This window comes from Lutjanus erythropterus, chromosome 8, assembly GCF_056507025.1.
Source record: "Lutjanus erythropterus isolate fLutEry1 chromosome 8, fLutEry1.hap2, whole genome shotgun sequence".
Lineage (NCBI taxonomy): Eukaryota > Metazoa > Chordata > Actinopteri > Lutjaniformes > Lutjanidae > Lutjanus > Lutjanus erythropterus.
Window position 1 is genome coordinate 25,679,503 of NC_139324.1, and position 23,372 is coordinate 25,702,874.

The following is a 23,372-nucleotide window of genomic DNA, read 5'->3' on the forward strand; positions in this document are numbered from 1 at the left end:
ACATAGAAATCTGTTTCAACATTCACATCAGCTGAAAAGATCAAGTTCGACCCCTGACGTGCAAAGCGGGATGTAATATAATAACACTAGGAACAGGCACACTGACCTCAGAGAAGACCATCATGCATGAATGAATATGATTATGTATGATGAAAGCTATTGTTTCTCTTTAGACTTCTACAGATGCTGGAAGGCATAAACAAATACTTGCAGGAAGATTAAAATTTAGTAAATTCACTGGATGTTATGTTAACATACCACAACATTGATCAGGACAGTGAGGAACTGAATGTTTTTAATTGCATTATTTTCACAAAGATGTCTTAAAATGTTGCATATTTTGACAGAAGATCTTCAGAAATATATTTTGAAATAAACGTACAAAAAGTTAATGGTGGTAGGGGATAAACCAACATTTTTCCATCTCCTTAACAGTCCTTTTTGTGTGCTTTGCACATAAAGTACATATAACAAACTGATTGCCTAGAAGCCAAAGTGCCCACATTGTGGTAGTAATTTCTTTTGGCTGTTGGAGGTCACAGACTATTGTAAACTTTGCAGTGCAGGTATGCCTGCTTCTCAGCCCTGCTTTTCCTCAGCATGGGAAACCACTGCTGATGGCTGAGCTCTACAACCCTGTAACCAGCCAGTTTCAACTGCCTCCTCTTCAGTGCATGAAGACCCAACAACTGCTGTGACTGGTAGCAATAGTGGTTCCTGCTGGAGACCTGGATAGCAAGTTTAACCGTGGCTTTGGCGTCCTGGGGAGGGGAGCTTACATTACTGGGTTTGGTGAGAGCTTCCGTAATGTCACTGGTCAGGTGTACCCCTGTATCAAACAGTCTCACACCTTCATCAGGTTGTACTCTGCGAAGAGGAGCAGGTTTAACTGTAGGAGATGATGTTGAAGGTGCTGTGGTATTTTTGGTATTTGTTAGCTGAGCCAAAAGTTCCTCAGTTATTGTTACTCCTATATCCATTCTCCCCCAACTGTGATGAGAGGGAAATGCGGATGAACTGTTCTCTGGAGATAATGTGGTGGCGTCAGACGCTGGGCTCACAGGTATAGGCTGTCCAGCGGAGTCGAGATGTACTTCCAGGTCAATGGAACGAGTGTGGGGCAGAATCATCCTCTTACATACAAACTTCTCCCCTCCAAGGAGATCTTGCAGGGCGGCTTCCGCCTCCTGAACCTCTGGTTTCTGGCACACATCTGATTGAGCAAACTTCCACAGCATGTCTGTCACCTCCTCTCTCAGTTCACAGCTTATCCGTGGGCCAGTCCACTGAGGCAGCTCCAGAGCCACGGTTCTATCTAATGTGAACAAGTCTTTTTTCAGCTCCAGCTGTGTGGATTTCAGTGCTAAGTTGACAAATTCAGGACTCAAGGCTAACGCAATTAGATCCTCTGGGAACTGAGAAACAAAGGCCAGGCCTAGGAGACCAGTGAGCAGATGCTCTGGGTACCGCTGGAATTCAACTTTCCTCTGTCTCAGGGCCTCTGTCAGGCTTGGATACAAGCTTGGGCTCTGATCTGGGAGGAACCCTAATGTGCCAAAGGCCCACAGCAGCTTGCATGAGTCTTTACTCCTGCAGTGAGGCACCAGCGAGGGAACTCTATCAGCAACTGCCATTAGGATTTTATCATTACGGTAATGCAGTGCAGAACACGCCAGTGCTACATGCATTAGCCCCTTGACACCCATCCTGTGGGCGCGTCGAGGAACTTCCTGTGCCATGGCCTCCAGCCACGCCCTGTGATAAAGGTAGCTGAAACGCAGATATTTCAGCACATTCACAATGGCAAAGTCACTCATTTCGTCTACAAAAGAGTGCGCCTTATCAACAATATGAGTCACAGCACCCTCAGATATTGAAGTCTGGGATTTAAAGAGCCCCAAGCATACAGTACCAACCTCCTCAGGGTGTAGTTGGTGTAAATGAAGCATGAGAAGCTGCTCAACAGGATGGATCAAGTCTGCTGGACAATGCCTACCCTCTCCCATGATATACAACAGTTGCACCAGCTCAGGGACGCCCATCTGTCCAAGATACAGCTGGACTGACTCATAGAGGTGCCGTAAGAACTGGGGGACCTGCCTCCCAATACAGCGCCACAAGTCAGCGGCTAATAACAACTGGTGTAGACTCATCTGGTCGACCCGGCGGCTCAGTTCGGCCTCATACAGCCCGAGTACAGTGTGGGCTGAGGGCATGTCGAGCCACACGAAGGACTGCAGCACTTCCAGGAGCTGGAGTGGAGTAAAAAGGCGAAGGTGTTCCACAGAATAGCGGAGGAGCATGATGAAGCGTTTGTCGCTCCTCACTAGTGAGATCTTGTCAGGGTGCAAATGGCTGAGCTCCACGAGAAACTGAGACACATCAGATGGTTTCATGCTGCCCTTTAAAACAGTCACCTTTTGCAGCAGGAGCACGGCCTTGTCCCATTCGATCGGGTGAGGCCGCTGGGTGAGGTCGAGAGTCATGGAGGCGTACTCTGAGCGGCATTTGAGGAAGGCACGTGTATCTACTTTAACATCTGGTGGTATGGGTTTTCTGTTATATGCCGACACTGATGGCGTCTCCGGCTCAGGGCCTTTGTTGAAAGCTAAGTCAAGAAGTGTGTTTTTGGAGCTACACAGATGCCGCGAGCAGCTCACACTGTAGCGATTGCTCTGTTGCCAGAAGGAGGGTGCGAGTGTGGAGAGACACTCATCCTCATCATTATCTGTTTGGCTCCGGGAGTTTGCGGAGTTCCACATATGATGATATGAGCTTGGGTTGTAATACAGCCGGTACCTTCCATAGAGAGATGCTTCCTGGTGCTCTCCTCTCTTTCTGTCTTGATCATCAGTCTCGTCCACTCGAGTCATGGGCACATGCTGAGCCTGGGTAAAATCCCTTCTCAAGCCTGGGAGGTGACGTAGCCTGGGCACCCGTCGACACAGCACACAGGCAGCCATCAATCTGCCGGACTGAAAGGACAAAGGCATGGTTTTAAAAAAAGTGCTACGTCAACCAAACCTGCAACTCCTAATATGATGAGTGTCAAGATACCAGAATTTTAAACTTTGATACTAGAATAAAAGACGATACTTCATACCTCTTGCTATACCACGACAAAAAAAAGTTCTACGCACACAAAGGTTTTTTTTTCTATTTTTTTCAATTAAGAGTGTGAGAGCTTTTCTGTTTTAAAGCTTTGGTACTTTCGATACTATCAAATGTTAATGTTGTATTGTGCATGTGGTATCAAAAAGTATTGGAGTATCAATACTTTTGACAAGCTTACATGACAGTAATGTACTACAAAATGCTATGTATGTTTTTTGTCATTTTATCTGTGGATAAATTTCATATAAATATGGTCTGGGATGTCAGAATCCAAGAAAATGGTGCTTTTAAAATATAGAAATGGAGATACTAAACAAGCCCAGCTTTATCCATTTAATTAAGAATACATCTGTTTACATTTATGTACAGGAATATTCAAATCAAGGCACATGCAAATAACTCACAGCAGCATTCAGAGGTTGTATCTGACTTTTATTGCACATTGCTCTCTAAAATCTTTGTATGACAAAGAGGATAAGTGTCATAAATACCTATTTAAATATCTATTTAAAATGACAAACAATTAGTTTAGAGCAAAAACAATCAGTTGATAAAACAATGAGTTGTCAACAATTAAATGAACTGTCAACTATTTTGAAAACTAATTAATCATTGAGTCATTTTTTTTAAAGAAAAAAATATCCAAATTCTCTGATTTAACTTCTCAAATATAGTTTCTTCAGCCCTGTATGACTGAATATCTAAGGAATTTTGGAGAAAGCAAGAAATTGGAAGATGTTGTGTTAGGCTTCAGGAAAAAGTGATTAACATTTTTACTATCTTCCAGCATTTCATGGACCAAACAACTAACCAATTAATCAAGAACATGTTCGACAGATTAAGTGAAGATTAAATTAATCATTAGTTGCAGCCCTAAATCAGTTCACAACTGTTTTCTGTCTGAAAGCCAGAATCCATATACATTAGTTTTCTCTCATTTTCATTCTTTTCTCATTTTAATTTATTTATTCAATACATGGTCCACCAGACAGAAATATGTACAATGAGGTGCAATTACTGTCATTGCTAGACTATTTTAACCCTAATATACATATATAACATGCTCTTACATCTGGAGAACAAGATGTGTAGGCCAGGGCATCTCTGCAGCACTAGAGTATTTTCATTATAATGCTGTTTTGTCACACATTCTTTGTTTTCCAAAAAGTTTGCAGCTTCTTATTTTTTTTAATTTAATTTATTTTTGTTTTTGCATATTACACTCTGTGATATATATCAACCAGGTTAAACAGATAAGGGCACTAACAGTTATCATATTGACACTTCAATCAACAGCTACACCATGTCCTTAAACATATTACTTGCTATCTTGGACACTGCAAATATTCTTTATATTTAAAACTATGAAGTGTTGCACATTCTGGCACAAAACTGTACAGGTGTTTCCTTTAAATGATAGTCACATTTTACTGTCAGTTTTCTGTTCTCTATTTATGCTTAACTTACAGTGCTAGTTTTTCATCTTTCATTATAATTTTTTTGTATATTATACGTATGGTTGCACACCAAAACACCGCGACAAATCCTAATATGTGAAAACTAACTTGGCAATAAACCTGATACTGATTTTGACAGGTAGAGCTAACAGTCACATTTTAGGAGGGCAGTGTGGTTTCAGACAGCAGATGAAGGGAATCTGGGCTCACGTTGCTGGGTTTCCGACTATTCGGCACAATAAAACCTAAACCAAATCACATTACACACATCTGTATGTCATATTCAACTCACCTTTCACTCTGCAGCATCGACACAGGATTGTTATTAACGGCTGGGCACGTAGAAATCATGAAGCCTCATGAAGTTACGAGGAGAGGAAGCGTGAAGTCCGCTGCCATGCGACAATGACACCGGAAGTCAAGTATTTCAACCTTCAAAATAAAAACACAACGACGTTTTTAATTATAAAATATGACTATCTACGCACTAAAACAAGTTAAATCATTCTGCTGCGATGTACTGATTGTAAGATTGTATCCTAGTATTCAGTGACACCGACAGTTTCAATAACAAATGACTGCAAATTATCGTGTCGGATTTGTGGTATTACATTATTATGACAGGCCGGCGTGGCTTCCGTGGAGGGCAGCCATAACTGAACACAGTGTGACCTATGGCAGCTGGTTAGGTTCAAACATCAAAAGGACGAAACGCAATTTAAAAAAACACTACGATAATTATGCTCACTTAGTGTAGATTACATTAATGATCCACCATATTATTGTGGTTAAATCTGTTTTGTTTGTGTATTTATTTTTGTAGACAGGCTACAGTTCAAGTTGTCTTTTTTCTTTCATAGCCTAAAAAAAGCACATTTAGAGAAGATTCTTACATTAAATGTTTTAACAGATTAAAACTTACTTTAAAAATACTAACAAATGTGTACCTGTTAAAACTAAAACATTATAAATGTTACAGAACTTAAACATATGATAACTTTATCAATTATTTTGTGGGTATACAAAATTACCTTTTTAGAAAGGCCAGATTTGGGCACCAAGGGCCCAGACATTTACATTTCCTATATCTAACCTGTAAAGTTCAGAACTGACATGTGTAAAACAATGCACTTTTTTTCTCTGCATAATTAGTTTTAACAATTAGAAAAAAAAACATTATGTACAAAAGTACTGGAAAAAACAATACAGTTTTGTAATCCTAGATTAAAACAATGTTGCATTTAAATGTATTTATTTTTTCATTCAGTTTGATTATCCTAAATTACCTGCGCTTAAACAACCTGATGTAAAACCTTGTAAAATTGTCTTTTAAAAATTGTCTTAACAACACAAATAACCAGTGAATGGACTACTCAGCCTTCTTATAACATGATGATCTAATAAACAATGTAAACCCTCATGTTATACAGGGCAGGAGTCAGCTCATGGACCACCAATTGAATATTAGACTGGTACACAATGATAACACCAAACCAGTATTTTTTTTTTACATACTATTCAATTACCAGCATAATTATTTAATTATGCTTATACACATTCTGTTACTGAAAAGTTTTTTGCCAAAATAAGAAAAACCTTTAAGAGAAAAACAGTAGGCTGGACAGTTGTTATTTAAGTTATTTTGCTCATTCTATTTTGCCTGATTGTCATTTGTTCCTTATGTATTTTCTGAAGCTGAATAATGTTAGAACATATTAACTTTAGAACACTTCAGTTTAACTAATTCCTTGACTTACCGTAGCACATATTGATTTTGAACTCACGTTTCCTTGCAAACACTTACAATTTAATGGATCTTTTTTTTTTTTAGCAAGATTTTAGATTTTAGTGAAACAGTTTTATTCCTCCTGTACAAAAATGATTAAAATTTCATTGAGTTATAACTGAAAGTAAACAGTTAAGAGATGACATACACTGCGATTTATCATAGATTTTAACTTCATTCTGTTATCAGTGGGCCGACACTGGAGACTCACTACCAGCTCTAACTGGCTCAAAGCACAGGTTGAAATAATTTTACTGTTGAATGATGGCTGAATTCCATTTTAGGTGCTTCTGTTGCAAGGTCCTTGTATTGTGCATGCTGGCTCACTGTCCCGTGGCTTAAAGGGACACTTGAATAGAAACACCTGTGCTTTGACAAGTGAAAATGTCTGCTGTGAAAAAGGCCTGTTTCTGGTTATTTAAGTGGTTTGGCAACAAGTTTAAGATAGGAAAGTTGTGGTTTGTCATGTGCGATGAGAAAATAATTTATTAAATGTTTTTTGTACGCTGCATATATGTCAGGATCTATGCAGGACATTAATAGTTTAGTTTTGGTACTTAATGTGAATTAATTCTGAGCAAAGTACACAATATCAACACTGATATTTTTACCTCAAAATTTACAGAGTCATCAACCCCAGTTAAATCTGAAGCAACAAACCTCACCTCTGACATAAACAGAAACATCATGCCTTATCAATTTGGTAATATACATTAATCAGTAAGCATTAATGAGCAAATACATGTTTTTATCTTCTCTGCACTGTTTTAAACCTACGTTTGCATCTTTTTTACTCTTCTCTTTTATTCCAAGTTGGTCAGAAATATTTACTTTTCTAAGTTGAGCTATGGCTTAAGTTGTCATGAAATGTTTGTGGGAAATTCTTGCCAAACAATTGTCTTTGCACTCATAATATTTCAAATCTGATTGATTTAACTGATTTAATCTTAGTGCTAACTCAGTCATTTTTTTTTTTTTTTTTTTTGATCATATAAAATCATACAAAACATAGATTACACGGTCTGCATAACTGACGAATTTAAAAAGATGCAGTTGTGTGTTTTTCAATTGATTTAAATGTACATTTAACACTATAGGCCTTACATATTCATATGCCCAATTCCTGTGCTTACAAAAATACTGAGGTAAACAGACGTTCACGGGCATCAGAAAACATTAATTGTTGCATAATCCCTGCCTCTTCAATACACTAACATTTTACATGGTTTGTATCCTCGCCTAAGTGAAGTAAGGCGTGACTGTATGTCATACAAATTCATCTAAACTGAATTAGAAACGTCACCTCTTTGGAATAACATGCTTAATGTTCTAGCCATATCTATTTACCGTTTCTTCTAATTTTGCAGTCACTTTGTCATATTCAAAGAAAAGACAAAAAAATAATACTAAAATTATAATAGTTTCTTTTAAGTTGCAGTACTTTTTTTTTTTTTTTTACATCCTTGCATTTTCCATCTGTGTGAGCAGGGGGGCAACTTCACATTCTGTGCCTCCATTGTGTGACTTCACACATGACTGAATCTAGAGGTGAAAGGTGAACAGACTGACCCATGGTCATGAGCAAGACAATTCCCCCGCATTTCTGCTTAAAGAAGGAACACTCCTCATAGCCTTTCAGTGGGAGGAGCCTTGGCAACAGACACTTTAAACTATGCTGGTATTCATTTTTAGTCAAGTCTTTGCTGAGCAGTTCTAACTATATGCGTGTCAAGATCTTGACTCAAATTAAGTTTTATGCTGATGCAAACACAGCTGCGTATTTCCTCAGAAAGAAATGACCAGGACACAAAACATGTGGTCTTGAGTGGAAGAGTAATTTGTGGCTTTAATGTAACACAAAAGCTGGCCACAGTAAACCTGCATTGCCTTTGCAGTTGTGTTTGACTTCATGCTGTGGAATAGGTTTTGTTTTGAAATGATGATACAAATTACAAAAATGATCCAGAATCACATCATTATAATTAAGAAATATATATCAACAGGGGGTGTGGCTCACTTTACATGTGTGCATGTGTTTGCCATTAAAATATTACATAAATATATGTATTAATTTTTTGTTTTCTTAGGAAAGTTAATGTTCTGGACAAATGAAATCAGGAAACGTAACTTTTTTCATTAATTCTTCTTTTAAGGCATATCATTAAATTCTGATCTTCTTACATTACTGGCAGTGTTAAGACTTTTGGTTTGTACTTTTAGTTTGTTGTGTTGGTGTTAATGAGAAAAAAATCAGCATCAGGTTGCATGAGGTTGTTTTTAATTATATCTAAAATGAATTACTAATTTCAGTTCAGGCAAATTAGGCCACAAATTCAGTTTAATTTATAACACATCTGTGTAACTTTATAAAATTATGTGGGGTTTGATTAATTTAATGATCAAGTTTAGTTTGCTATTATAATACAAATACCTTAGATATTTTGCAGTTACACCCAAATTGTCATTACGGAAACACCGAAAAGATTAATACAATTAGAAAAATTGATAGAACACTCGGAACTCTGAGCTCTTTCTGTTTGAACCAAACTTCACTCTGTTCTGCTGCTTCAATAACTTGTCATGATAGTTTGCACAAATTTGGACTTCATGTTTATTTTTCACTTATTTAAATGTAATTATTTTGCACATTTTCATACAGCTACACTATTTCATTACATTTTTATTTAAAACAAAACAGAAACCATTCAACTTTGCCACATATCTAAAGTATAATATAAAATATTTCATGTATATCTGTACTTTACAGTATATTATTTATGTGTATATAGACCTATATACCTTCTGTAGGTGTTTATCTTATTATCTGTGTGGTATGCTAGGGAGTTTTTCTACCATTTGCACTGAGCTATTTTAATTTGTTCTTGTTGCATGTGTTATTTTACTATTTCTATTATATTTATCATTCTGTCTATCTAAACAGAGTTAAGTACCAGCAATGTACCATATTTTCTGTTAGAATAACAGGATACATTTATTTCTAGTATTTATCCATATTTATAGGACATTTCTTTTCTTGATATTATGCAGAAAAACAAACAAAATCAGGCTGTAAAATTTTATGTGTGTTGTCTTGTGCAACTTTTGTGTAGATGTTGGTTGCAACAGACAGTTAACATTAATGTCTAAAATTTTAATTTGTTCCTCTCTTAAAGCATATCTTTTAAAACTCTGACTCTCATAAATTACTGGCAATTTTGAGATGTTTAGTTTGTTATGTTAGTGTTAATATATAAATTCAGCTAGTTATAACCTAATATTTCTCACAATTTAAAAAGGAAAAAAAATCTAAATTTATTTATATCCTAATTGCTTTGATTATAGTGCAACTAATAAATTCAGTTCAGGCACATCAAGCCAACAATTCTGTTTGATTCATGAGGCATCTGTGCAACTCTCTCTTTATGAAACCACACCAGTTTTGATTAAGACCATATAAATAAAACAACATGACTGAAGTATTAATGTAAATCAGTGTGCAATATTCCACTCAGGAAAATATCAGTGTTTACCATTTGTGAAATATATTTTACCCAGGTGCATTATTATCAAACTGTGCAATATCTACACTTCAACTTTGTGTAATAGTGTTACTTCAAAGTGTGTTTCCTGTTTATATTGTTCTCATATTTGTATTATATCTTGTTAATATTTTATCCATATCCTATTTATAGCTTGTCTCTATCTTTTTATATTTCCTAATATTTGTATTGCTTATTATTAACTTTTTTTATTGATGCTTCTTTATAATTTTCAAGCCACTTTGCTGCTGTACTGCAAATTTCCCCATTGTAGGACAATAAAAGATATTTTATCTTATTAATTAAAGGATTAAATTTCGTTTGTCATTACAATAAAAAAAGATTTCAAATATTTTGCAGTTTGTACACCTAAAATTATACCTGCCATTACAGAGAAAAAAAAACTACTGGAAAGATTAGCAGGATATGGTAAACAGAATTTCGTTAGAATAACAGGGTATATTTAATTTATCCGTACTATTTTTTTCTTAACATTGTGCAGGAGAACATTAACAAGGTTATAAAACTTTATGCGCGCTCGACCTGTGCAGCTCTCATGTTGATGTTGCCTTTAATAACAATTATTTGTTTCCTATTTTTTATTATGGGGGGGGGTTGCTTTTTCCCAAATGAAGAATAAGTTCGTACTTTATATATTCACTACCTCTAACATGTTTACCAACAGTCCAAATCAAGTGTTGAAACTTGAGAGTGGCACTTGGAGAGGAAGTAGTTGATTTATGCTAATGAAGGAGTTGGGGTTTAGCTACGCTGGCTGGCTGGGAGCCGCCCTTCATTCACCACATGGTTAAACCTCGAGTCTACTCGCGCCACTTTCGCAATCTTACTACGATTCCCAAACTCCTCGCAAATCATAATAGTAGCACATGGTTGTGTTTTTTGGATTATACGTCCTAGCTCTTACTCATTTTGTCAAGTCTTTTTCTTTTTTCAGTTTTGCGGAGACCCCCAGAAACAGTGTGAGTAAACGGTAAGTCTGTACAAGTGAGTGAAGATGGTGGATTTTTTAGAAGCTAGTGTCTTATTACGCGCATGTTATATTGCCAAGAAACCTGTTGTTAGCCTTTTCGGGAGATGCGGTAAACGGCAGGAAAGTGAAACGCTCGCCGCCGTATGCGACACCGGAGCCCCACTTTCACGTTTACACCAGGGAAAAACGTTTTAATCGTCAGTTTCCGCATTTGAAAACAATGTTGTAAGAGGCGCATGGCAACCTCTCCTCCATGGTTGGAGAATGAGGGAGATTTGAAAAGCATGTGTTGCTGCTGCTGCACCTCAAGTCGCTACCTCGGGGAAGTCGTACTCACTCGCGAAAAATTACGCGTTACATACTTCGGTGGTAGCTGCGAGTTATCGACTCTCGTGCTCCCGTTGTGGGACACATGTTGACGGGTTTTTAAGTTTTCGGTCGATTTGCACTGTGGTGTGCACTTAAAAGTGCCTCCAGAACAAAGCAGCAGCACATGGGGCTGCAGCAGGCCCCGCGCCTTCGGTGCTGAGTTAGCTAAGCTAGCGGCTAACGCTAACAAACCGACGAGAAGACGCCGTTAAGTTATTGACATCGGCTTGACTGGCCGTATTATGCGTGCTTAAGTGGAAATATCAGTGTTCACAAGCACTAGGGAACACACGTTGATATTTAGTTTGCGTTAGCCTGCATGAGAAGGCTACGTTAAACCAGCTAAGTTGGCTAAGATAAGAGAATGCAATGCTCTCAAGTGGATTGTAACATTAACCCACAGACTTAGTTTGTCTTTAAACCTGTTCGCCCAGATGCCATGTTTTAATAAAAACCCATCAGCGATATCATAAATCTTTATCGGTTAACGATCTTTTTTTGAAAGCTAACCGCACTCGCTGGCTACACGCGTTAGCCTGTTTGGCTAGCACATGCTCGGATTGGACTGTTTTGATGGAGCCCTCGGGTGCTACTAGCTTGTTGTGTGCTTGCTTTCTCACTTAAGTTTTGCAGTAGCTCGCATCATACGCTTGGTGCGCCTAAAACGTAATGAGCGCACACTTCACATGCACCTGATTTTTCAGTGTGAAGTGCACACGCGCGTTTTGACGGCGCCGATTTAGTTGTAAATGCGCTGTTATCAGTCGTTGGAAGTAGATTTTTAAAACGCTCAAAATGCGGACTCCTGGGCGCCATGTTAGCGCATGGGGGAGGGGTGCAGCAATGTGAATGGAGCGCAAGTGGTGCTATCCTCTAGCATTCCTGGTTCACACTCAGGTTTCCCATTGAACTTTGTTATTGAAGACATTTCGACATGTAGTCTTCTCGCGTGCGCTTTTAAGGACGTGCAAGTGTTAAGCAACAATAGGTTTTCTGTTTGACCCACAGCTTCTCCAAAACACACAGTTAATAGGCAAATTGGCGGGTTGGAGGGATCCTCAATCATGGGGACAGTAGGGCGTTGTGCAGGGATGGATGTGCAAAATTGTCCAAGAATCAGTCTCACGACTCCTGACATGATAATAGAACATTTTTTATGCTGCCATCGGACCACTTTTAAGTGAAATGTCAACAGATGTGGCTGGGCATCTAACAACTTGGTAGTGCTCCAGATCTAGTGAAGAAATCTAACAAAACTGAAAACAAAATGGCATATGAGGATAGATTCAAGTTAGTTTTCAGCAAGAATGTTATATTTTCCATAAATGTGCATACTTTCTTTTAAAGATCTTGCAAACTAACAAATAAGACGGCACTGTAAACTGCTCACAATCAATCATTCAGTTCTGTTACAATTTTAAATTATTAATTGACCATTTAATCCATAGTCTACAAATTGCAGTCACTGCACCTCATTTGACATCTTTTTGTATACTGAAGCCAATTATTGAATAAGTGTACCTAAAATGAAGGGGGGAAGAGCAGAAAAGAATAAAGAAACAGAATGTTGTAATTTATTAGTTATTAGGGCTCCATGATGTGGTTAAAAAGTCATATTTTGATTATTTGGTTGAGATTGTGATATGCGATACGATCAGAGGGAATGATCAGTTTGTATTGCAATTTTTATTTTTACTGAAAAAAAAAAAACTCAAATTGTAGTTATTTGATGTTTGTTGGGGTTTGTACCAAACAAACATTTTGTTTCATCTGGAGAGCAGCATTTGTAGGCCAGGGCATCTGTGCAGCACACAGTACTATAATTATAATGCTGTTTTCTCACACAGTTTTCTTTTTCAAAAAATTGCAATTTAAATATTGCTCTTGGCCATGTTGCAATTTTGATAATATTGCAAGTATCTTTGCAGGCCTTGCAGACCTGATTTTTAGTGCTTTCAACTATTGGTTAAGGAAAATGCGGCTGTGATGGAGGTTACACACCAAGTTTAACATGACATGGTTTCATTCTGGTTGGAGAAAAGTCTCTGTTGACTTAACAAAGTCACACACTGCACTCATTGCAAAGTCACTGGCAATTTGAAAGAGTACTACAGTAATTTATCACTTTAAATAACATGATTAATAAACATTTTTTAAAATAAATTCATTACAACTACAAAAGTTAGGTTAATCGATTGTTAAATTAATCGCCAACTGTTTTGAACATCAACCGTTTTGAGTGTTTTTATAGAAAAGGTCAAATTCTCTTACACCAGCTTCTTAAACGTGAACATCTTGTTTCTTTCATTTATGACATTAAACTGAATATCTTTAAGTCCAAGAGACATTTGAGGCCATCATCTTGAGCTCTGAGAAACAATGAATAACATTGTTTCACCTTTTTCTGGTACTTTATGGACTAAACTAACCAGTTAATCAAAATATTTGACTGGTTAATCAACAATGAAAATAATTCTTAGTTTTAGCCCTATTAATATTTTATTTTATGAAAATGCCTAACATTCTCTTGCTCCAGTCTGTCTAATGTGAATTGTCATGTTTGTCCTTGTTTTATATAATTGTAAATTGAATGCATGCAAAATTTGTATTGTCAGTTCAAGAAAACAAACATGATGTCACTTGGCCTTTGCAAACCTATAACCAGCAGTTTTCACAATTTCTTGATTATTATTTTTTTTTTTTTTTTGACTATAGGATAAATCAATAATCAAAGAAATGTATTTTAGTAGATAATTGAAAGAATTGATTTCAGCCTTGAACTGAAGTTGCTGACACACCTTTGATGCCATGTCTCATTTATGCTTGCAGACCCCCGTGCACACCCCTGGAAAGCCCGTCATTATGGATCGAAGGGCATCCTAGTTCTTTCTGTGAATGAAAACTCCCCATGAACATGTTGAAGTCACTGTAGTGTCAAAGTGCTTACAGTGCAGGTAGTTTTATTAAATCTACTGCAGTGAAGGCACTTTCAGCACTATTCTGATCATGGAAACTAAATGATCCAGCTTATCCACAGACACAACTGGCTCATGCCAGGCCAGGATAGACTGAATCCTGAATGCTCATGTGAATACACATCTGGCAGGACCTCATCTCCATCCTGCTGTGAGGTTCGGGTCCCCCCCCCGCTGTCCCGAGTGAAGCAACTTTGTCTGAAGCAAGGCCCTTCTTATCAAACATGATGGATATTTGTGAGGCATCCTGTCACTGTTCAGGACATTTGATATATCAGCAGTGCATGAAATCTGTGTGGCTTCTGAGTAAAGTTGTCAAAAGTATCAAAGTAACAAAGCTTTTAAAAGAAAAGATCTAAGTGTTCATTCAGGACCTTAGATCAACTTGGTCTTTATTGTTATGTGTGAAATTTGGCCTGCTACACAGCAAAATAAGGCAGTGCTCGGTGACTTTTTGTACCAGCACTGTGTGTAAATTAAGTTTGAAAAAGAACATTCTCCTACTTTTTGTGCCGAGGACTTTTTTTCCCCTGTTTGCTGTGATATCAAGAGGTATAGTGTGTAATTTTATTGTATTGTTTTCTTTCTTTTAATTTAGTAATTAACACTACAAAATACAGAACAAATTGTAGTTGAACTTTGTATAGTTTTGTTTTTATGCAAATGTGATGTTATGACAAATCATTGTTAAAAGGGTGTTCAGCGTAAATTGCACGCTTTCCACTAGTGCTTATGCTAAGGTGCATCTAGTGCAGATAGTGAAGTAGACTAGCACCTACTGCCCTAAGTGCTCCTTCTGGCATAAGGGGCTGGGATTCTCATCTGCTCTGCTTTGTGTCTCTTGTGTCCACACGCGCACTTTTAATTGAGGCAGTTCTCTGTTAGTTTTGCATAGTTGCGCTGCAAGAAGAAATTAGTTGTGCAAATCTATGCAAAACTGACAGTGGTCTGTGTGTCCATCTGAATCCACTTTGTGACAATTGTCTGTTCCTCCATGATGGTCTATCGGCTCTGTTATTAAGGTAAAGAGAGGTTTCAGTAGTATTAAAGTGCTTATAGTGCAGGTAGTTTTATGAAATTCTACTGCAGTGTGAGCACTTAAAGTACTTCTAGACGCGTGTTTCTTCTTGGAAAACTGCAGAGGTGATGTGAGCACATGGGTCTCTGGTTAGTTTTGCTGGTTTGCTTTCAGCTTTTCACTGCACTGCTGTGCAAATCCATGCAAAACTGATCATAGAACTAAAATGAATCCATCAGAAACGATCCCTTTCTGTGCAGGTTGGGAGAGGTCGCAATGCTCTGTGTTTTTCTTGGTATTGCACTTGTCCCGGCCTGTTGAGGAAATGGGGAATTGTCCTGCACCAAGTTCTCCTGTGAAGTGGCCCTCGAATGCATCTGGAACAGGTTTGTGTTGGACACATGGATTATCGTCTTTATGGTGCCATCTTTGTCTTGTCTCACATGCTATTTTCTGACAGTTAAACTTCTGTATGTCAGATACTTGATTTGCTTCACAGTGAAAGGAACCTCTTGTATGTGGCAATTTGATACAATGGTCAAGTAAGGAAATACATTTTTTTTTCTCAAGTCTGTAAATACAGTGATGTTAATGTGTTGAATGTTCAGTTTTGAAAATAAAATGTTTCAATTAGCTAGGTAGTAGTTGCTTTTTGACCACATATGTAAAACATTAATCAGCTGATTTAAAGAACAAAAGAGCTTTATTGTATAAGAGTTTAAAAAATAGTTCCTATACCCTGTTTTGTTTTTTATTTTACCTTTATTCCTTGTTTTTACTGATGTGAAAAATACATTATTTCATGGTAAATAAAAAGTGTTAAGTTGTGAAGGTATGTGCAAAATCACAGATCTCATTTTAAAGTTAAGCAACATTCTTAGTGCAATTTACTTTAGGCTGACAAGATACTTGCAGAACATTAGAATCTAAGTTTCTAATTGCTTTTTAATGCAATGACACCTTAAATGTGCTTTAATGTCTCTCAAAACTTTGTCACAAAATAACTTTTTAAGCTTTTGTAGAGCGCATTGTTGGTTGAGCTATGATGATGGAACAGCTTGTGGTCTTATGTCATACTCTGATTTGCAGAAGTTAGGATAATTTTTACGTTGTCCTTGAAGGAAAACCCCTTTTTAAATCCAACAGTGATGCTTACAGAAGAATATTAGTCAAGTTCACAACAAACATTTCACTTAATGTCACCAATATTAAATGTTATTTGCTGTAAAATGTAGTAGTTAAAAAGTTATTTAGAATACATAAGAAAAGTGGCGTTAAACTTTCAGATGGTAACTTAATGACTACCACTTTGTTCAGGTCATTTAACTTGTGCACTCCAGCAGGTGTTTTACAAAATGTAAAAAAGGAAACTAGAGCCAATTATGATTTTGACATAGCTGTTGACTTGTGTTACTTGTGCTATACGGTTGTGGCAAGATTCAGTCATGTGTTTTGGTTTTTTAAAATTTGAATTGTTCCTTTAATTTGAATTTGCTGGTTGAGGGATGCAGTTCTTCCTTCCTCCAGCAGAGAGAGGTATCTGTATACTTAATGATGTGTGCTGCTGTCAGGATAAGTGGGTTGTATTGGTTTTTGCCAGAGATCCCTGGAGTTTGGCTCATCAATTAACAGGCTTTGGTTTATATTTTTCAAGCAGATCCTCTGTGTGGTAGGACAAGAAACTGTTACAGTCATACTCTTGATGACATGATAGGAGGTTCAAGATCATTTGATGACATTACAACTGAATGTAATGTTGAGCAACTACAAGATAGAGGTTGAATTCTCAAAACATTTCACAAGGAGGGATTCAGGAACTTTGACATTAGATAGATTATAAAAAAAAAAGAGAAGTGTCACAATTCTGTGAATTTATTAGAAGTACATGACTGCCAAAATTGAATAGCCTAAAAATGAACCGGGAAAGGGACGTGGATCAGGAGATTCCAGAAGAGAACTGGACCTTTGCATCATATTTTTACAAGCAGGAAACACAGAGACTACTCATTTTTATGCAATATCAAATAGATCCTGCTGGACTCCTTCCAAATTAAACTTATAAACAGTGATATATGTTGGAGACGCAGCAGAAGGGTGGGGACTCCGGTGCATGTGTTATATGACTGTAATAAAACAGTCGGTATGAGGGATGAATTGATTTCCCTCTTGAATAAATTGTTGGGAATCCACTTGATCAAAAAAATCCCACAGTATGTCTCTTGCGTCTGCGCCGAAACAATGTTAAAATGTAAGAATGCCAGGAATCATGGTGCTGTTTGTTTCTGATGACAGGGTGTCGGATAGCTCTGCGGGTTCCTTGCTCGACTGCTCAGTACTTACCTGAGCCAAGTTTGTGTTTGGACCTGGTATGTATTATTTCTGTTTATGCTATGTGGACTCAATATGGTGTTATATTTTTTTTTTTCTAGATTTGAATTTTATTGCTGGACTATACTTTTTGTTTTGTTTTTATTTTTCTTGAGAAAGACCGGACAATATCTGTTTGAAGATATGTAATTTGTGTTATATTTATTGTAAATATCTGACCAAAACTATGAATTAAAAGATGAATGAAATGTTATTACAAATTAACTGAAGCAGCATGCAGCTTTACACAAATTTCAATGACTTTTTGTTGTGTAAAAGATAATGGCAGCTTGGGTTTTGTGCTGTAGCAAGAATTTTATGAGTCATAAATTGGGGGAGTAAATAACTGATGCAATTGAATTGTATAAGTTATATAATAATTGTACAAATTCAAGATTTTTTTTTTGTTTATTCTAAATATTATAGCCTCTGTGTTTTGAATTGCCCCACTATACAAACTAGATGGATGTTTTCTGTTCCTTTTCCCTAAATTCCTTTGTCACAAGCAGATATTAACAAGATGAATGCTCCACCTATCCCATACACTACACACACACACACACACACACACACACACACACACACACACACACACACACACACACACATCCAACATCCAGCCAACCTCTGGCCAATGAGCAGAGTTTTCATTATACGGCATTGTATGGTAGGCTGGCAGAGAGAGCCACTCACTGGAGTGTTCACCTTTCATTATCATGTCCTCTTTACTTGACAGTCAAGATAAATGGGAAGCATCCAGAAAGGACATGAACTCAAAGATGCATTTCTGCTTGTCAGCCCATGCCGATTGCTCTAGCAACCTCTATTTACTTTGATGACTAGAAACTCTCATGCCTTTATTAGACATAGAATGCTGCATGATTGCGGGTTGTCAGGTAGACGCCACACAGTGTTTTCAAGTTTTTGTGCTGTATGTGGGCAAAATGTGTCAAAGATCAACTAATACAGCATTCATCCTGATTTTTAAATACATATTTAAATAAAATACTTAAAGGGAAGCACACGGTAGGGAACTTTAATCGAGTTTGGAAGTGCATATTACAAATCTAAACTAGTTTTTGAATGGAAATGTCTTCGTTCCAGACTGATATATCTTAAACTACTAAATCTGCTAAAAGCGATGCACCCTAATTCAAATACGTCCTGTGGAAAAGCACAAATAATGTGATGGAAACAGATATTTCCTCTATCCAAAGGTGCTTGTCATCGTTATTCAGAAAAGTCAGTTCTGTGATTACCTCAGAATAGTTTTTAAAAAAATGGTGCATACCTTTATCAATCACTGATTTAGAATATCAAAAAGGAAAAAAACATACTTGTATATATTTATGCTAGAATTTATTTCCACTGTAAAACAGAATCTTTTGATTTGTAAAACATTTTATCAGTATCCCCCAGTTAAAGGGGCCATGGTCATCAGGCTTCAGACAGTTCATGATATTTAGTTTGGCTAAAAATAAAAAGCGAGATAGACCAAAAGTACAATAGGAGGATGTGGAAATATATTTAATAATTAATTATATGTCATATTAAATTATTTGAATGCTTTTAAGGCACAGCAGTTGCACTGCCAATGAATTTTAGGTCAACATTTTTAAAAAGCCAGTTTTAAGGTGATTCCCATACAAAACCATGTACACCTGGGTTTTAAAAATGTGTCAGATTTGTTTTTATGATTCCCACAGGATGAATCCTAACGTTGATCTGCTGACTTTTTCTCTACATTTGTGTGATATTTGTGGGTTTGTGCAAACTGTCAGAAAGAAACTACTGGGTCAAGTGTCTTGAAATTTCGGATGCTGCATACTTCCTTTGTTCTCCAGACTTTCCGCCATCATCTAATCAATTCCAATTTGTCATATATTTTAGTTTTTGACCAAATACCTGTGAAATTAATTCCTTTGAGTCTGAGCTACACTTCAGGTTGAGTGCTAATTGGCAAATGTTAGCATACTAACATGCTAGTCTGCTGTAAATATTATACCAGCTTAAAGTTGGAATATTCATGATTGTTTGTAAATGCACCATTCAAAGTTTCCCTTCATCCCGGGTCCAATGAATGAGGAAGCCAGAGTGAATGAGGTCAGTCAGAGAAATAACATGTTATTTTCTCAGAGAAATTACATGTTATTTTCCAATTGTTTCACAGTGGTTCTCTTCTATCACAGAAATGAACATATCCACACCTTTGAACAACATTGGATTTTGTGTGAATACTGCTAAAGTGAATTTTTATTCTGCTCTGTATCCTTGGTCCTGATCTTGCAACCTGCGTGCATTAATTGGCGTGTCGAACACAGCAAAATATGAGAAAATAAGAAAAAACAGGCAGAGGGCGGGGTCTGTGCAGATACAGACAACACCACACACTTCTAGTCATAAATCATAAGTGATAATTTAGAGATATTATTTAATTTGATGAGTCTATGCATTTATTTTTTAAGAAAATCCTGAAATCCTGCACACATAGCCATGCCTTTAACATGAGTGTGTTATCATTGTGACGCTGATGTGCTTGGCAAAACACCACCGTGTGTGCTGATCAGGGACGCTCAACTCGCTTTGACATTAATAATATTTATCAGATTAAATGAAAATAAATTAAAAGTCCTGTAAATCATCTTCCTTTTAAATTCTTTGTTTTCAAATCAACTGACTTAATTAATTTAAGATGGCTAAATTAACTGCAAGGACTGATGGATAAATCAGATTTTTTTTTCTGCATTTGATGGCTGCAAATGCATTTTAGTTGTAAATCCTTAGGCTACATTTGAAAGAGTTTATACAACATGAAGCATAGCTGAAACCTCTGCCATCATGCATTCCCTCAAACGTTGGATTTATTAACATAAACCATAAACATAAACCAGGGACAGAATGAATTGCATGTTTAAGCTCTTTTTTTTAAGCCAAGGAACATTATTGAACATTCACTAAATGGTATAAACAAACGAAAAAAGAATCTCAGTATATTTTCATTGTGAATTAGAAAATGATTGAAGGCCTACCCGGCACTTTATGGGAGCCAGATTTGGCCCACGGGCCGCGAGTTGAGTATGACTGCTATAGACTGTCAGTCTTGTTATATCAAGAGCATTATTTTCCCCCCAAAAGGAAGCTGAAAAGTCACCTCACTAATTTCAATAAATGTACAGTAACCGGTGAAATAGTCTTGTCCTAGTAAAGAACGGTCTCACTTGATTGCCTTTGTCAGCCATATTAGAATAGAAATCATAAGTGATTACTCCTGGAGGGGCCGTGCTGAACAGATGAGTGAAGATGATGAAACATCTGATGGCACGCTCACGTTATTAAATATTTCAATATGTTGTTTGGGACATGTCATCGTATTACATTTGCTATGAGATGGTGATAAGAGAATATCTGTTCATGAGCTATTAGATGTAGCCATGGGAAATGAACGCCTGTCTCTTTGCAGATGCCAGTTGTCTCAAGTCATTCAAAGGCAGACTCTAATTAAGACACAATCCTCTCAGCAGCACAAAATTGCTCTTTGCTTGATGTGTTGGGCTTTCTGCCTTTCTGCTTGATTGTGTTGTTCATCTCGCAGACCTATTCCTCCCTGATCTGTATTCAGAGTTCAGCCCGTCTCTGTCTCTCTCTCTCTTCATCCATGGATAGAAATGATAGAAATTTTTACTAGCCCCTTAACCCGTGACTGGTATTTTTCAGCCCGGGCTTATGCAAAACTGACCTTTTATTGTGAGCAGTTATTGCCGTTACTCTGCCTGGATTAGAGGAGATGATATAGGACACGACGGCCAAATTAACAGGACTCTTCATTCTTTGCCTGGATGAGATGTGCTCGCCTTTCCTCTGAGTAACAATCAAAATCCAACAGGAAACGAGGAAATCAATGCGCTGTGATTCTTTGATGATGGGACTGATGGGAGCGTGTTTGTGTACGCTTAAATTTGTTGGATTGCTTGGTGCAATTATTTTCCTGACTTTGTCAAGGACCACAAAGAAAGAGGATGTGTGAGTTTGACTATGAGTCACTCTTCACAGAGTTTTGCACTTCGTAAGCAGTCTTTTGTCTACTACATCACATGATGCTGTTTAGGATGTACTTGTACTGCAGCAGCTGTCTCTTCTTCGGGGGTTCTGTCCAAATTGCAGTATGGAGGAACATAATATCTTTTTATGGATTTAGAGAAGCTGGATGGCAGTGAAATTGGGTACTGCCTCTTGGGTTTGGGTTATCAAAAGGCCACATGGAACAAACGGTGGAGAAACGTGTGTGTGTGTGTGTATTCCATCAGTCTGACCCGTTCTTCATGGAGGTTTGGCTCAGTAGTAGCTGAAGTAATGTTTTGATTGAGTCTCAATCAGCTTCTTACATTAGTGATGGCAGTCTACTTTTGAAGATTATAACAACTTGAAATTAAACCCCGTTCCCTTAACCTGCTAATCTTAATTTATTAAAAGGGCATCAATCAGATTTCTCTTAGTATCCTGCATCTGAACTCATGACATCCATTACTTTTCCAGATTTTTCACCCCTGCACTTGAGTCACAGTTTTCTCTTGGTGACTTAGAAAGAAGAAGTGTAGTGCAGGAAAATTCTATTTTGTGATCAGATAATAATATGAAAGATATAAAATGGTCCACCTGACTTGGTTAAATTGTGTTGTTATTTTGTTAAGTCACTGAACCAAACCAGTTATAATTAAGTCAGGCTAACTTTACCAATTCATTAATTATTTTAACTTACACATTAACTAAAATAAAACACTAAGATTATAATAAAAAAAAACTACTTTTCCTGAAACCACACTGTTAGGTTGTTAAGGAACAGTATTTTACTTTTAAAGTAAATAGGTCAGTCAGAAAATGGTCTGAAAAAACAGAAGTAGGTGTGGTTTACAGCAAAAGTCACATTAAGTCATTTTAAATGCTTTGTTTTCTATCCTAATATTGCAGCCTGATTGCATTCCCAACTGGTCACATCACACAATGATTTGTCACCGCCCCCTGAGGTGCCTGTTAATGGATTAAAGCAGGCCACCAGACTGTCAAGTGATCTCAATGTAAACTCAGCTGCAGCTGTATGAGACGCACCAGGCTTTCAATGTACAGCTGTGGTATAATGGGAAGGAAAATTCACATCTGGAGGAGGTGGTTCAAACAAACACACAACTTTCACCCAGGAGACATGAGTTCGTTTCCCACCAAAACATTATTAACGTACATAACGTTACGTGCGTTAAATGTGTTTCATCTTGTAAGTCAGTTCAATGATGTCACATAATGTACATAATGTAGTTATTGTTACTCCACACATGGTCTTATCTAATACCCAAGTAGTTTTTGTGCCTAAACCTACTAAAACTGTACACAACATTAACCACGTGTTAAAAAGGCTTTCTGGCCACATCAGATACAGCTGCTAAATGGTACCTTGTGCTATCAGACACTGAAGGACTGTGACAAATCGTTCAGAAGAGAACAGGCTGAATATTCATTGGCAATGTGAGTGTTGTGCCTAAAAAGCATCAAGATGATTTAATGGTGGCATATAATTAACCATGAAATTTCTGTCTCTCTTTTCATTTTTGGCAAAACTTTTATGAATGGTATGAAGTTCACCACTACCTCCCCTTTAACTAGGGGATATTGGAAAAAATCAGACAGGAATGTTTTATAAATGAAAAGATTCTGTTTTGCATTCGAAGAAAAAAAAAAAACTACAATATTCAAGGTGTTGCAGTTCT

At 37.2% G+C, this 23,372-nt stretch overlaps 1 protein-coding gene across 1 annotated transcript; it reads right to left on the reverse strand.

Annotated features, from left to right (window-relative positions):
- Window positions 1–278: 278 nt before the first annotated feature.
- Window positions 279–2,967, reverse strand: fastkd5 (FAST kinase domains 5). The gene has a single exon (XM_084725045.1). It carries the CDS (start codon window positions 2,961–2,963, stop codon window positions 537–539), a length of 2,427 nt encoding a protein of 808 aa, XP_084581171.1. The 5' UTR covers window positions 2,964–2,967; the 3' UTR covers window positions 279–536.
- Between the last annotated feature and the right edge of the window lie 20,405 nt (window positions 2,968–23,372).